We start from the raw sequence: 16,371 nt of genomic DNA, 5'->3' as shown, positions 1-16,371 counted from the left end.
AGCTGAAGAGCTCTTCTGGCTAAGAAACTGTCTGGACTATGCTAGTTTATTTTCCCTATCGTTACCTAACAAGCTATCTGAAAGTGTATTTATAGTTATGGCTGAGCAGGTAATTAAAAACGTAAGTCACAGGGTACAATCAGAAGTGTGGCAGAAAACCTATGCAGTGCTTAACTTTAAGACTTTGGGATTAACAGTTGTATTTACAACTCCCATTATGTTACAAGCATTATTATTTTCTTTCACCCAGGGGCTTAAAATTAATTTTTCCATGGATCTTAGTGTGATACCCTTCTTGAGAGCTGGATAAAAGATGGTTATCATCTCATTGCAATCCTGGTTCGAGGAAGCAGTTTCACATCAACAAAATTAATAATAGTCTTTGAAAATTATTTTGGGCCAGTGTGACTTCCGCATGGCAGTCTTCAGATAAGCAGTCTGTTCATATTTGAAGAAGAAATCCCATAGCTGGTTGTTGTATACAGAGAAAACTTTGACATGAAGGTGAAGTAAAAGGCAACAGCCATCAATTTGTGTTTGTTTGAAGGTATTAATGATTTAAACCTAGTAAGAAAATGATTTAGATAAGGTAGCATTCACAGTTGACATTACAGCAATATAAGCATTAATCTTAGCTTCTCTGTTTCTTTCTTTTGACAATATAAGGCTCTTGTTTCTGTGAATCCTGCCTATGTTAGATGCTTAAAACAGAGCCAATGACTATCCTTCTTGTATATTACCAAGATTGTTTCCATGAGGAATTTAGAGATCTCTCCACTGACTTGAAGATGCTTGGTTCAGGCCTTTGTCATGCTACCTTCGGTTCCTTACTTATGCTAACAAATCTGTACCGAGTACAAAAGACCAGCCATTTTACAAGCTGGTTGGTAGTTTAGTGTTAAAAATTCTCAGCTTAAAGTACAGTTTCTGCAAAATAACTATTCTTTTGAGGAAATTTAACATGCCAAAAATATATATCCCTTAAATATATATATCCTTTAAGATGCATTCTGATTTCTTTTTAACTGAATAGCATGCAACTGAAATGTCTTGGAAGAGATGTAGGGCAGTTTAGGGTCTTAGTCCATTGGAGAGAAATAAAGCAAGAAGGCACAGGAAGAACATACAGGTTTAAGAATGTAAAAATCACTAACTTAGCCAAAAGGCAGTATCTTGTCTCTTTAACGGTGTCTGGTAATGGAAGCAAAAAGAGGGGTTAAGAATATAACTAGCGCAGAATGTTTCTTCCACTGGTACATTTTCCTTGCTTTGGCAGCATGCAATTTAGTGCTGTACTACTTCCATTACTGTACTATGGTACCATATGTAAATGCAATTTAATGTCAAACTGAGTTAAAACAAACTTCTTGATTTGGTTCAGAGCACCAGAATAGATTAATTCCAGTTAAGAATGTTGACAAGTTTTGTTTTACTGAAGAAAATGGAAATGCTATTGTCTGACAATTGCATTTTGGGATATTTTCATTGCATTAAAATGCCTTGTTTGATTTTTATTACAATACAGGTTGAAAATAAAAGTTAAACTACCAAAATTCTTTTGGAGGGAAAAAAGATTAAATTTTGCTGAACTCCATGTATTACACAATATTTAATATATAGCAGATTGTAATATGCATTTAAAAAAAAAAAAAGGAAAACATCCTTTTTAAAGAAAGCAAGGCTGTTTTTATGATGATTAATGATGTTTTCATACAGTATTGTAGGAAAATTTGTTTATTTTTAAAGTACTTTTGGCATTTTCATATAGCATATTGTGCATTTGCTAAACATATGAAGAGGTTCTCAAAAATAACATTTAAAATTAGGAATGTTTTTATTTTGGAACATTTTGGGACCACATTTTTTAACTGCAGTTTTTCAATTACTGTTTTTTCTGATCTTCTGATCTTTCATATGAAATTGATACCAATGCTGTAAATTAGAGGAGTATATCTCAGACATTGGATAAGCTCACTAGGCTTTTACCTTTGAAGAATTTTATTCAGGTTAAGACACAAAGGAAAAACTAGAGGTCTCAGCTGAATAGTTTGTGGACTTCTACCTTTATCACAGAGGTCTCATCTATTGAGTAAAATACTGTTTTATTGACATAAAGGACACCAGAAATATTATATTATCATTGAAGCATACAAACTTTGCTATAATTCGTAAGTATGAGAGTGCAGATTTTGGCCCTGAAAGAAAGCTCTGTGGCAGAACAGCATGAAAAAAAAAAATACATAATGCCAGCTCTTCATGTATATAGCTCTTTTTTTCTTTTATGAATAAAATTCAGTAGAATCAATCATGTACAAAGAGAAAAATTCCTGTGAGCTCTGTGCCAAAAACTCAACAACGCAATAGCAGCAACATGTGTATTTGAGATTCATTGTGCACAACAGAACGCAAAGTATTTACCAAAAACAGATACTCTAGCCCACTCCCCTTTCTTATACTTCAGTCGTCACTGTCAGGTCTCAGAAACGAGAATTCACCAGTTGAGACAAAGAGCGAGCTGCTGTGGCGATGCCCTGCCACACCTCTTGGTCTGCAAGAGGCAGGTGATGTGGGCCAGTGACAGAAAAAAATGGAGAAGAGGAAAAGATTATACTCAAACCTTACATTTTGGAGGAGAGAAATAATGCAAGGTTTATACAGTTAAGTTCAGGTGATCAACATGTTTCTTAAATAGTGTGTATAGGTCTCAGGTACAGAACATTAAGTAAGAAACCAGTTATTACTGGCAGTGAGCACACCGTGTTCTTATTTTCTCTTCCATTTCAGTAGAACAAAGTACTGGTGGTATTGTCTTTCTAATCAGCAGCTATAGATAGATGTGGTTTGCACTTCACTGCCTCTTTCCTGAGACTGTCCAGTATTTAGTTTTCAGGGAGGTGGCAGTCCTGGAGCCTTGCAGTTGGTCTCTCTGGAAAAGTGAAGGCTCTCCTTCATGTTCTCAGTTAACTTGAAGAAAAAAGCGCCAAGTCACACAGAACAAATAGGCTTGGCAAAATGCCTTCATGCTGCTAGACTGCTGAACTGAACACAGTAGGGAGTCCATGTAGTAGAAAATCAGTTTGTGAGGATTAAGATGAGTATCTGGAATGTTTTTTAATGCTCTTAATTTAATACAAGATCAGCAAATCTATTTTATTGTGCTTATGTTATGCTTCAGTCAGTATCTGTGCTGGAAACGTGCATCTTTTTGCATAGTGCCTTCAAAGTAATATTATCTCTGGTTACCATAGCAGTGGAGATTTGTTATCAGGTTGTGCATTGAACTGGTTTTGAATCTGCAAGCTGGCAGCTTGGTCGAAAAGGTCCTCGACTAAGATGGTTTTGGAAAACTTCAGTAAGCTGAGCAACCAAAAGTGATGTGGTGGGGGTGGGGAGGCAGTGCTGGAGCTGTGTGTTTCGCTTGGGGAAGGCTCTGCCTTGACTTTGAAAATGCAGCTGGTTGTTGGGTAAGAGTCAAGCCCACTTCATTGTTATATGCTTTGATTTTTTGTTTGCTTGTTTTTAAACTCAGTTGTCATGTGGAAGTGTTACCTGCTTACCTACAAAGAGAACGAGTGTACTCTGTGTTGTTCTTATGTTAGATTAAAGAAAACAAAACAAGTCAGAATGAAATCACCATGCAATAGCAAATTGGGTCTTTTCAGTTATGTGGGGCTTTATTAAGAAATTGGATAATTTTTTTTTTGTGGTAGGGAAGGATCACTTAAACATGTGGTAGTAGAGGAAAGTAGAAAAGGCGATGTCAATTAATACTTGCTTTTTCTGTGTTGAATTTAGTTTTAGTGTACTCTGGTGAGTCACAGGAGCCTTTGTTATACTAACATTATGATTGTACTAACCAAAAAAAAAAGGGGGGGGGATCTAGTCCTGTCCTGTGAGGTTTATAGCAGGTTGAAATTGTGAGAGAGTAATGAACAAATATGACAAACAGTCCGTGCAGCCATCTCTAGGAGGTCTCTAGCTGCTTTTTTTTTTTTGCCTTTTTTTTTTTTTTAATATGCACTGTAGGAAATGCATTTTGAGGAGCTGAATGTTTAACTTGACAGTTTTCTGAAGAATATACAGCACATATGCTTGTGGGAAATTTGAGTTTGTTTTTTTTTTTAATGTTGAAATTTAACATGGGAGGAAGGGGATCAAGCAAAGTGTTTTATTTGACTTAAATGTCAAAAAGAAATGAAATGAAGCAATAACTTCACAGAGTAGGTGAGGAATTGTAATTGATTGGGTCACCAGTAAGACCTACTGCAGCTCTTCCTTTGCTTTGAGCGCCATCGGATCTGTTTGGCTTCAGGTAGGTTTTACAGTCACCTGAATAAAGCTGGAGCCATAAGGCTTTATTTCGCTTAATATTTCTGTAAGTGTTTCAGTCAGAGCGGAGCATCTTCCCTGCTCATGTTAGCTGCAGGTACTGGTGGCTTCATTGCAAATGCCATGGCATTTCTTGCTAATGGGGGGCCAGCCTATTCCCTTTTACCTGTTCAGAGTGCTGCTGCCTGGCTTGCAGCTGGTGGGAGCACAGTCAGCTTGCTTTGCCTGCTCTTTGTTGAGAGCCTGTTAAATAAAACACTCCGTTTAGAACCAACTTAAAAGCTCTGAATAGGTCTGATCCAGCTTGTATCTGAAACCTTTTAGATATACTCAGTCTTGCCTACCTTAGGGATTCACCATCTCTCATGAAATCAATACGCAACCACACTTTTCTAATAAATAATTAAAAAAAAAAAAAGATATAACCAGTGGTCTCAAAAACTTGTCTTTGTTAAATACTTGAAATCATTAGAGGTGATCTCTTTTTAAGAGCATTAGGATTTTTTTTTTTTGTGTGTGTGATTAATGAGCACTGTTTTAAGGTTGTCCTGCACCTGAGAACGTTTTACAGAGGATGCTTCATAAGAATCTGCTACAGAAGGGACACTGTCTAAAGCATTGCCAGTGCAGGGGGATGAGGATTCTGTAAAGAACAAATATAGATATGCAACTGATAAAACTTGAGTCAGTTATTTACTGTAGAAGCATTAAAATACTGAATACTTTCAAACTTGAAATAGCCCTCTTATTCACTGAAATTCCAAACACTGTTTGTGTCATGAAAATTAAGCTTTTAAAAATAACTTCCTATGAGCTGGAGCTGTGTGTATTGATGCGAATAGACTGTAAATAACACTGTAATTCCTCATTAATTCTTTCCTTTCCCCTGATAGTTATTAAACTGGCTCTTCAAATAGTGTGTTCTGCAGGGTGTTGTTATGGTTACCATCAGGAATGCAGCTTCACTTGAAATGAATAAATAAATAGCATGTTTTAAATACAGGTGAATGGCTAAAGCTTGAACCTAAGTGTCATGCTAGGATTAGAGGATAGGCAATGAGCCAGACAAATAGAAATGTCAAACACTCGTTTTCTCCCTAGAACAAAGCTGTTTTTAATGTTAGTGCAAAGTCTATGTCCCGTAACTGTATTTGCCTCTCCATGGTGAGTTTTCTACCACAGTTCTTTGCCACACGTGAAGAACAAAGCTGTACGTGCATCTCTGTACCAAGAAGTTAGTGTGACGGGTTGGGCAAGACATACTCCTGACAGGTCAGTGGGTCGGTTCCACCCTATATGTGGTACTAAACAGGAGGTTCAACACCAGCTTTGGAGGTGAATCAAGGTAATGAACTAAACATCCCTTTTTGCCATCTGCTTGCTGTCTGAGCTGCGTCAGACCGTGTCCCATCCTAGGATATGTGCTGAAGAAATATGGCCATCATCTACGGTTGTTAGGGCATTCAGCTTTGTCGTCTGAAAAAACAGTATTGGTTGTTGTTGAACTTTATTCTTCTTCCTGTGTGCTGAAGTTGCTTTTTTTTTTATTCCATGAACAATGAGAAAAATAGAAGCTAATGAAATGAATACAGTTTCTATGTGATCCAGACTATGTTACTGAAGCTAGTGCGTCCTGATTTATATCTTTGCCTTTTCAATGCCTGACTAGTGAAAAATGTTGTGTTTTTTTTTTTTTTTTCCCTACTAATGGCTATAAATGTAGAGTTGTTTTTTTGTGTTGATTACTTGAAGACCCTGTGGAAAAACAACTACATTTTCAAAGTGGTCAGCCAAAAGCTTACATGAAAATCCTATTGGAATATTTAGCACTGTTTCCTCTATACAGAATATGAATTTGGTGAGTGAGCCTACTTTGATCTGTGCTGCTGTAATGTTAAGACTGAACATAGGGTCACGGAGAAGACCAGGAATATATTTTAACAGAACCATTACATGTGGCCTGTCTTGTACATATAACCCTTGAGGAATAGCACACAGAAGCAAACCCACCTGGGGAAGCAGAACACAGCTCAACAAAAATAAGAACAGCAAAATCAAACCCAAGAGGAACTTTTATGTTGCCAGAGAATGGCTGGTGCCACAGAATCCTGCTTTTCAGTACTGTGTTTGCATGTTCAGGGCAAACATTAGCGCTGTGTTTCACCTTTGCTTGTGTATAGGCACAAAGTGGAGAGCAACTTTTTGGAAGTGCCCTAGCACGTGTCATGAGGGAGGAAAGGTGAAGCGGGTCAAAGAGTTGGCACTCATGATTTCACCCTTCATTAGTACTAGCTCTCACAGCACTATATTGAATCCCTGGATTGTTATAACGACTTACACTAGCTAGTAAGCATAGATTGTCCTACAGCAAGACATCTTCAACTCTCAGCGTGGCTGTGCTGAGCTAACCTGTCTTGTTGCAGAGCTTTTCCCAAACCGCACCTCGTGCCAATTGCAGCTCTATCTAAAATGTGTGTGCACATCATTATAGGCATTCTCTGGGTCATATTTCTGATTTATAAAGGTTCAAATCCACAGTCAATCACACGCATGAAGATCTATTCAAGAACAAAGAATTACAAATATGTAAGTGAGGCTGGATGATGACATTTCATCTGGAATTTAATTATATAATTGCTCACCTGTGAGCCAGAATTGATTCCAGCACATTCTGCAGAATGAGGAATTATCAAAGGTAAAATCTTCAAAGCAGTGCAGTAATATAAACAATAAATTTTAGAAGTGGGAATTAAATGTTATTGAAGACAGCAGATAAGCCTGTCCATATATATGGGAAGCCATAAGGAAAAAGGTGCCACTTCTCGTGCAGTAGCTTCTCAAAGTAGAACCACGCTTCTGTCTGTGTGGTCCCACACTGGGAGCTTTGGTCTTAAAAAGGCATTCCTCAGAGAGGAGCTGTCTAACCGCTGCGTTGTTCCATCATTAGCCTTCCTGGAAGCTGTTCTTCATAATGGAAGAGTATGCTTGTACCACAGCAACCCAATTATCTTTTAAGTTCTCTGAAGCCACAAATTCAAGGCTGCAAATAACTACAGTAATAATAACAATAATAACCCACTGTCTTTTCTTAATCACAGAACAAGAGAGAGAGGAAAATTATGACTCATCTGCAGTCTGCTATTTAGTGGAGGCATACCTGTTGAGTTTTGCACACCGATGTGTGACTTTGGCAGCTGGCTCCTGCCTTGTGTATCTTATGGTTAGCCCTGTGGGCAAAGACAGAAAGAAGTCTTTGCAATGTAGTACCAGGGGTTCTCCCCCACCATGCTTCAGCAGATCAAATGCACCTAGACAACCTGCTCTGTGATATGTTGGCAGCTCTTTTTGACCCAAGCAGTCATGGCTGTCCATTTTAGACAGTCTGGGATTTTTACCGAACTAAATAGAAAGTAGAGTCCTAGGTGCTGTTTATTTCTGCAGCTTCTTTCCTATTAAACAGTTGTCCTAGAGCTTAATTTGTCATGTTCCCCAGTATATGACAGAGCTGTCTTAAACGTCTGTGTAGGTTATAATCCATGTCATCAGACTCAAAGCTAAACTCTAGTCATACAAATACTGAAAGAAACAGAATGTATATAATAGAAACTAAAATCAAGTTATAAAATTTCCAACATATTACAGTTTTGAGGCTGGAGGAAACCATCAGGAACACATACTTTTTGCCTGGAATCTGCCAGTTGTCTTAGTTCATATTTGGTCCTGCAAGAGAAGACTGAATTGCTGAGATATACTTGCCTCTTCCCTGTCTAGGGCACAGCAAAAGCATGAAGAACAGGAACAAAAAACATTTTCTTTCCTGACTGCTTTCTGTAGCAGTCTGAACTGTCATGGACTGTGCTCTAATCTGTGTTTTGTCTAGGTCAGCAGAGAAGTAATTTTGATTCTGAAATATTTCTGTTCCACAAAGTCATCAGAGTTCCAAGACTGAAGCAGTTTTTGTTCCACCTATTGCTAAGGGATGTTCTGATTCACTATTTATTGCTTTTAGAGTAAAAATTTCAACGTGATGCTTTTCTATAGAAGTTTTCCCACTCTTCACATATATCTTGAATATTCCAACATGATATTTTTGGCCTTTTCAATAGAAAAATATCCAATAGTGAACTGGTCAAGTTAGTAAAATACAGTCCATTTGATGGTTTCATTTAATTTGACAGCAACAACGTTTAAAATCCATGCTTATACATTTAACCTCTGGGAAAAGAAGGTTAAAAACCTTTTTCCTTCAAGCCACAGTTACTCAGGTTACCTCAGGAAATGCCAGAAGTTTATGTCCCCGGAATACTACTTTGTTAAGCTAACTAATCGTAAAACCCAATCATCAGAAGACCCCCCCGCCCCCCCCAAAAAAAAAAATCCAAAATAAGGTTGATTCTTGGAATTGCATCAGTTACTGGCCTAGGAACTGGATTAGCAATGAATTCTGAATCTATCTAATCTATCTGTATCTTTTGAGTTTTTACTGTAGTTTGTCACCCTGGTGTAAGTGTCCTTTGTGGTTAGTGGAAAATATTCTTCCTTGATCGTGAAGATCCTTGCATGTCAAGACACAGTTTGTTATTATAATGTCCTGGCAGCGTAATTGGAAAGTATACTGCATTCCAATTTGAATATTTATAAGGATTTTATGCATTTTCCATTATTCTGCCTAAAGTGCATTGTAGCAAATTAATGTTGTGGCTTCACACTCAATTTTCAGAATATATATTGTAGTTGAATCGTTCACTGATTCTCCTAAGGCAGTTTGGGTTGCGTCTAATTTACCCTGACAAACAGGACCACTCATTAACTAGCATGAATGCCAAACATCATCCCTACTAAACCTGTACTGAGAGCCAGGAAATTATGAAGGTAGCGCAAAGCTTTGAAGTTTGGTTTTACTGAGCTGTTAGAGGCTTTGTGGTCTCATTAGTTTCTACAAAAAGCAGTGGCACCTTCTTAAAAATATCCATTGATATATAGAAAGTGGTCCCTATTAGCTGAATTGGTTGAATTTGCTACAACCTCCATACTTAGAAGTTCACTGCTATTTTTACATTTAGTGTACACTTAATAATTATTAACTCATTTATTGCTAAGAAGAATTTCCTTTGGTCACCTCTCATCTTCATTTTCATGTCTAAAACCTTACTTTGCAACTGTCTGTGTGTTGCAAACTCTGTAACCCCCCCGCCCCCCCCCCCAAGAGTCTTTGAATACTGAGGAATTTTTGTCCTCCCTTCAGAACAGGTGGAAGTGTTTTTCCTTCTGCTCAGTGATAGAGACGATGATGGACAGCAACAGACAAAATAATGCTAATGCTCTCTAAGGCACAATTAATTTTTTTTTTCCTTCCATCTTTTACCTGGCTGAATGCACCTGGTCTAATTTAACTATGTGCCACAGGTTATTATTTAATTATACAATTTATTGAAGTAATACAATTTATTGAAGTAATAAACATACTGTGATCTGCTATGTTGCCCTATAATTTAGTGTGCTGCCCTACATTTTTAAGTATTTTGTTCACTTCATCTAGACCAGATGTTTCAAAATGCGCTAAGGTTTAATGTTTTACTCAGTGTTTTTATGTCTTCATTTATAAATCCTTAATTTGTTTGCAAAGGACGATCGTTAACATGGAGCAATAGCAAGTGGTGAATCATTATGAACATCCCATAGAGACCAACATTTTGGATGTAATTGTCACTACTTGAGACGTTGTCTTTTCTCAAACAAAGCTCTCTTTGAAGTTTAGACAAGCTTTTACTGCAGAATATGGGCCAGGATTGCTGCCTTGTGCATACTTTCTATCCATACTACCATTGTAAGTAATAATAGTTGCTAATGTAGATGTGGGTTACTGTAGTAACATACAGAGTAGCTGAAAATCAAGCGTAATTATCTGATATTACTAAAGACTTATTTTAGCAGTCAGAGGAGAATGTATTTGGAGACAGCTAGTCTCGTTCATCAGAGTTAAAGGATGAAAATGTATTTATTTTGAGGAAAGCACTTCCAAAGTACTGTATTTCTGGACAAAGCATTGCATTTTCTTTTCAAAGAATTACTTATTTAGCGTACTTTAGACAAAACATGATTGGTAGCAGCTTGCAAATTCAACAGATGGAATTTACCTTAGAAAAAGGGTATTTTACCAGAAACTTGTGACCAGACAGCAGGTGATTGCTTCCTGGATAATTCCCACAGAGCCCACTGCTCCTAAGATTGGTATTTTGTGGACTTAACTGCCTCCTGTGTGGATCTGCAGATGTTTCTGCAAATCTTGTTTGAAATAAAGTTACTAATTTCCCAAACTCTTGAAAAGCTTTTTGTCAACATTGTCTGGTCCTCTCTTAGAGCACAGGTACCTGTTGAAGGCATTTTGACATCCTGCTAGATTTGGCGGAGTGCATCCTTAACTTATTTTGTTACTCTTTTATTTCTGCATGGTTTCAGGAATTATTTACCTGATCTCAGCCCTTAGTCACCTGGCACACTCTGCACTCTTCCTGACTATTTCTGCACGGGATGGAGGTGGTCTTTCCTCTGCCATCAATGCAGCTGTCACAGTACACATCCTTCAGACCGCTTTGGCCCCTGCCATATTTGAGAGATCCCGGTATGCTTTTTCTGTCCCCGAAGATGCTCCTGAAGACAGCCTGGTTGGAACTGTAAGGGCCAAAGAGCCCCCAGGTAAGCTGTTAAATCATTAGTCATGAGGGGAAAAAACAAACAAACAAACAAACAAAAATGCTCATGAATAGTGAGTATTCAGAAATTTCAAAGAATCTACAGGATGTGTTGCCCCCTACTCCTCCCCCTCCCCCCCCAATGGTGAAGTCCAGACGAGTGTTTATGGGGCCTTAAAAATATATAGTTATTTGTTTTTTTTAATGCTTTTAGAGGGAAATGGGTTAACCCCTGCCAAGCTCCTGTCATAAAACACCCTGTCCTGAGAGCCATATATAACTGTTTTTTATGCAGAGCAGTAGGAGCCATGAGTCCATGTACCAGCTTGGTGATGGATCCACACGTGCAAGGTGGTAGAGGTAGAGGCAGAGGTTTCATGTATCTATGATTAGTCAGTTCTCCTCCTTGGAAGGGACAGGATGTTGACCAATGTCCCCAGAGAGGTAGCAGCTGCAGGGAAGCTTTGTCAGAAAGACTTTAGATAGCTTTTGATTTAGATAGCATCTGATGTACGCCAGTTATAGCAATGGGCATCCATGAACAGTAAGTTCAGTAAAATACCATTCTGTCAGGGAACTGCTACCTGTTTCATTCCTTGCTGTAGTGAATGCCTGGGTATAATGAAATTATTCCCGTAAGACTAATTTATAGGGGCTTTTTTCTGTGCTTTAGATCAGAGGAAAACAAGAGGCTATTATACTATTTTCTCTATAGAGTTTTATCATACCCGTGAGAGGAAAAGCAAACAGTGCACAAATGGGCAAACTATATACACTCAGATCAAACCTGTGCAGTATTTATTTTACTGAAGGGCTCCAGGGATGGGAACAAAGAAGCATATAAAGCCTAAGAAAGTCAAACATCTGTGTAGCTTACATCTATTCTGCTAATTTTAACAGCATTCCTTCTTCACAGCTGTTCTTACCAACTTTAATGGTCTCACTTTGTTTTTGTTGTTTCTTTTGTTTATTATTTCAATTTCTAGATTCTGTAGAAGTGGTTTCTTATAGAATTTCCTCTGGTGACCCACAAGGAAGGTTCTATATTGACCCCCGGTTTGGTATGATCCGCACCAAGGAAAAGCTTGACCACGAAACCCAATCTGTCGTGATGCTCACAGTTCAGTCACAGTTGGGCAACTCTCCTGTCTACAGTAGCACCCAGGTCAACATATCTGTGATAGATGTTAATGACAACCCTCCAGTATTTCTTACTAAATCGGATAAGGTAATCATTTCACACACCCAGCCTCCTGGCACTGCTGTCTACATTGCTCATGCAGATGATAAAGACAGTGGCCTAAATGGGGCAATCAAATACAGTCTTGCAAGCAATCAGTCAAATGCATTTAGCATTGATCCAAGCCTTGGAGTGGTAAATCTCACCAGGACGGTGTTTGAGGATAAACAGCAGGAATATACTCTACACATAGCAGCTGAAGACCATGGAAGTCCTCCTCTGAGTTCTTTGCTGTTATTGACAGTGATTATTGAAGAGCAGAAGATGGGCCCTACTTTGGTTTTTCAGAACTTGGTGTATCAAGTAGAAGTCAGTGAAGCTACCCCTCCGGGTGCCCAAATCCTTCAGATTCAAGCCCACTCACTTAATCCACATGGTGTTACCTCCAAGCTGACATATTCCTTAGAGTCTAGCACAGATTCTGTTGCATTTGGAATCAGAGCTGATACTGGCTGGATTTATCTTCGGAAATATTTGAACTATGAATATGCTCAGTTACTAAGTTTTAGAGCCCTGGTCAGCACCTCAGAGGATGAAAACTCCATGCAAAATGCAAGTACATCAGTAATAGTTAATGTCCTGGATGAAAATGATAATTCCCCCGTGTTTATGCCTGAGAGCTACTTCTTCAAACTGGAAGAAAATCCGGTCCCCAGGGGTGTGGTTGGCACTGTCACAGCTGTTGACAAAGACTCAGGAAGAAATGGACAACTTGCTTATTTCCTCCTGTCTGATGGAAAGTATTTCAAGATGAATTCCAACACAGGTAGCGTTTTTATGATTTGTAATCTGCCTAATATTGCTTTTGGAAAGCAGCCCTCCCTAAGGGAATGGAAACAGTGGAAAGCTTTCAGGAACTGCCATGAATCTTGGGTTGGTACACGAATATTCTAACTAAACACTTCAAAATTTGGGGAGTGAAATAAATCTAATATATGTTGATGAAGGATAAACTAACCCTTAGGATCTGATTTTTCATGGCTTCATTCTGACCACTTGGTTATAAGTTCTGACTGTTCCAAATTAAAAAAAAAAAAAAAAAAAAAGGAGTTTTAAATTATAGCTTCAATAGATTATATGAGGAACTTACTTGCCTGTGATCAAGTAAAGTTGAAAAGTACAGATCAGCCATAAGTAACTATAAGGGTGACTACGATATTTGATGGTTAATGTTTTAAAATATTTGTTAAAGCTTCTGCAAGCTACATCCAAATGGAGTTCATGTTGTACAGGCTACCACAAAAACAGGTTGGCTGAGAGAAATTCTTCACCACACAGTGTGCTCTGCAGTGAATCCCAAATGCCTTGTGTGATAGATACTATATCCACGCCATGTTAACAATGCAGAACACAACACAGAAAGCCCAGAGGAGGGGAATCCAGTAAGGAATGTGGATGCTACAAATAATGCAATTAGGCAAAACGTGTAATGAGCAAAAATCTGACCGTTTCCCAGAGATCCTGTTCTCATGGGCAGTGAAGAGTCTCTTGTAGGATTTCTTTCTCTAAATCTCAGAATTCTCATTTCAGAGCAGGTTCATTGAGTGCATTTATGGAAATTTAAAGGCAAACAAAGGAATTAACAAAGATCATCTTAATATGTGATTATCTGTGTGAAGGACTTTGGTCATCCACAAATCTTTGGCTATATTGAGTATGGCTGAGCAGATGGGGATGAGATTTGGTCAGATTTATTTACTGGGCTTACCAAAACATGTAGGAGACATAAGGCTTCCTGATTAACTTACAGATGTTGTACTGAGAATTTCCTAACCCAAGGGCATAGTAAACGCCGTTTATCGGTAGTTAAAACCCTGTGCTCATAGATTAACTGTCCTGAAATGTGATGAAGAAAGGAACAGGTGGATTTGTTTGGAAGGTCAGTATGTTGGTTTGAAATGTTTTGTACCTTTGCTTGGGGCTACCTACAGTATGGCAAAGAATGTAATGTAGTAGTAAAGTACAAGCACACACTTTGACTGACAAAACACTTCTACAGGTTGGAGCTTGGAAAACTGTGGTTTGATATCAGCAGCAAGGTCTATCAAAAGACATATCATTACTGCATGTCTTAAGAATGGTACTAACATAATAATATCTAACTTCTTTTTTCCCTCATTTTCTTTGTCCCTCAGGTGAAATTATAAACTGGGTTGCATTAGATCATGAGAAACAAGCTCACCACCAGTTAACTGTGCTAGTGACTGATCATGGGTCACCGCGACTTAATGCCACAGCAATTGTATACATCTCGGTGATGGACATCAACGATAACAAGCCTATCTTCCCTCAGGTTGCACCTGGAAAAGAGCTAAGCGCCAAGGTCTGTAGAAGCCTTTGACCAGCCTGTGCTGCGTAGTTAGGGCTTGTTCTGAGCACCACCCTGTGGCAATAGCTCGAACTGTAAATTGGGTTTCAGTCTGCATTCCGGACAGTCTACACTTCGTGCAGTGCCTGTGGTCAGGCTGCTACCTGGGCGCGCTGCAGAGTGAAGCAGTCAGTCACAATGAGACGTTTTCCAGTCTGCCTGCCCAGCATACTGCCTGCAACGCCTGATCTAACTGAGATTTAGTTAAGGTTAATTAATTGAGATTCATCTACCAGCCAGAAGTTTTCTGATCAATGTGAAATGAATAATTTATCACCCCTAAAGTATTTAAATTGCCTTTTTGCTGTAGAACTGAAAAATCATTAAACAGGAACAGTATAATACCGAAACAGAGACATAGCAGATTCTAAATTTAGACCCTGATATATTCAGAACTTTTAAAATTTGCAAAATGATTTCCCACCCTTGTAGACTGCTAGATACAAAGGATGTGTATATAATTTTGTTTATGCATGTAGTCGATTTTTTAAAAAAATTCTGACCTCCAAATCTGTTATATTAATATATATATATATATATATATATATATTTGAATTAGTGATTTATGCTATATATATATGCAGAGAGTAAAAGGGGATTGATAGAACTGCATTAACCTTTTTCTGAAATTTTATTTGCACTGACCATAAACATCACTAAAATGTAAAACACAGAAGCACTAAACTTTTGTGCTAAGGGAATGAATTTGTTTTACGGCTCCGTGTTGCATTTGTGTTTGTAAGTTATTTATAAATTGCTTGATGACAGGTTTTGGAAGGGCAGCCATCAGGAACACTTATCACCACTATCTTTGCAAAGGACTTTGATTCTGGGAACAGTGGTGTCATACTATATTCAATGGAATCAGGTAAGAATTTAAAGTGGAATCCATAAGCAAAAATGCAATGAAATAGAGTTTTCAAAGTGGCATATACATGTATACATGCAGGATTTCACATCTCTCTTGTCTCTATTAAAGTAATGGTGCCTGTGTAAAGGCACCATTATGTATCACATTATGTATCACATTATGTATCATGTAAATAGGACCATTATGTATCTAATTAAGCATCCCTGGAGGCATGAGGAGCTTCCTTCTTTCCCTTCCTTCCCTGCTGCCCTGTTTTCCCAAGGGCTTGGTTGCTTTTGTGTCCAGCCAGAGAGCATTCAGACAGCACTCACAAAGGATTAGGACCATGATCTTGTACAGTACAGTTTAGTGTTTCAGTCAGTTGTTTAACAACAGAAAGGAAAAATGATCTTCCTTTTCCCATGACCAACTGAAAATTTTCCTGCTAGAAGAATGGTTCTTGACAGTCTGAGACAGGGATCAGAAGGATCAGCAGATAATCTGGGCAAACAATGAGGCTTGTGGTTTTTAGTTCATATTGCACCCTTTTATTAGCCTTGTGTTAGCCTGATATAGCATTGCTGCTTAAAAACACTTCTCCTTTTTAGTTTTTCCCTGAACTCAGATGTGTAGCACCCAACTTTATTGGCAGTGGAATCAGTAGCAGAGTAGTCCTAAATGAGAATGTGAGCGGGACTGAGGCATGGATACTGCTAAGAGACATAGATGTCATCTATTTTTCAGGTATCACTTACTACATTTTTACACAAGGGAGACTTCCATCTGCAAACAGTGAGGAAAATGTCTCTTCCTCCTGTTTTAATTTGTTTTTGGTTCAAAGCAGCAAAAGATTCCAAGAACTGAACTTTCTTTTATTTTGTACCTGCTCTAT

General features: G+C 38.3%; 1 protein-coding gene across 5 annotated transcripts in view; it reads left to right on the top strand.

Annotated features, from left to right (window-relative positions):
• The window catches only part of DCHS2 (dachsous cadherin-related 2), a 106,667-nt gene that overhangs the window by 52,958 nt on the left and 37,338 nt on the right, over positions 1-16,371 (top strand). For all 5 annotated transcript variants that reach the window (XM_068681020.1, XM_068681024.1, XM_068681023.1 and 2 more), the window contains 4 exons: positions 10,789-11,025; positions 12,008-13,027; positions 14,397-14,584; positions 15,398-15,497. In XM_068681020.1, the coding sequence (XP_068537121.1) occupies positions 10,789-11,025; positions 12,008-13,027; positions 14,397-14,584; positions 15,398-15,497 (1,545 nt within the window). The remainder of the gene's footprint in view (positions 1-10,788; positions 11,026-12,007; positions 13,028-14,396; positions 14,585-15,397; positions 15,498-16,371) is intronic.

This window comes from Anas acuta, chromosome 4 (genome assembly GCF_963932015.1).
Source record: "Anas acuta chromosome 4, bAnaAcu1.1, whole genome shotgun sequence".
NCBI lineage: Eukaryota > Metazoa > Chordata > Aves > Anseriformes > Anatidae > Anas > Anas acuta.
Note: the sequence above shows the minus strand (reverse complement) of the source record. Positions and strands in the feature narration are given on the sequence as shown.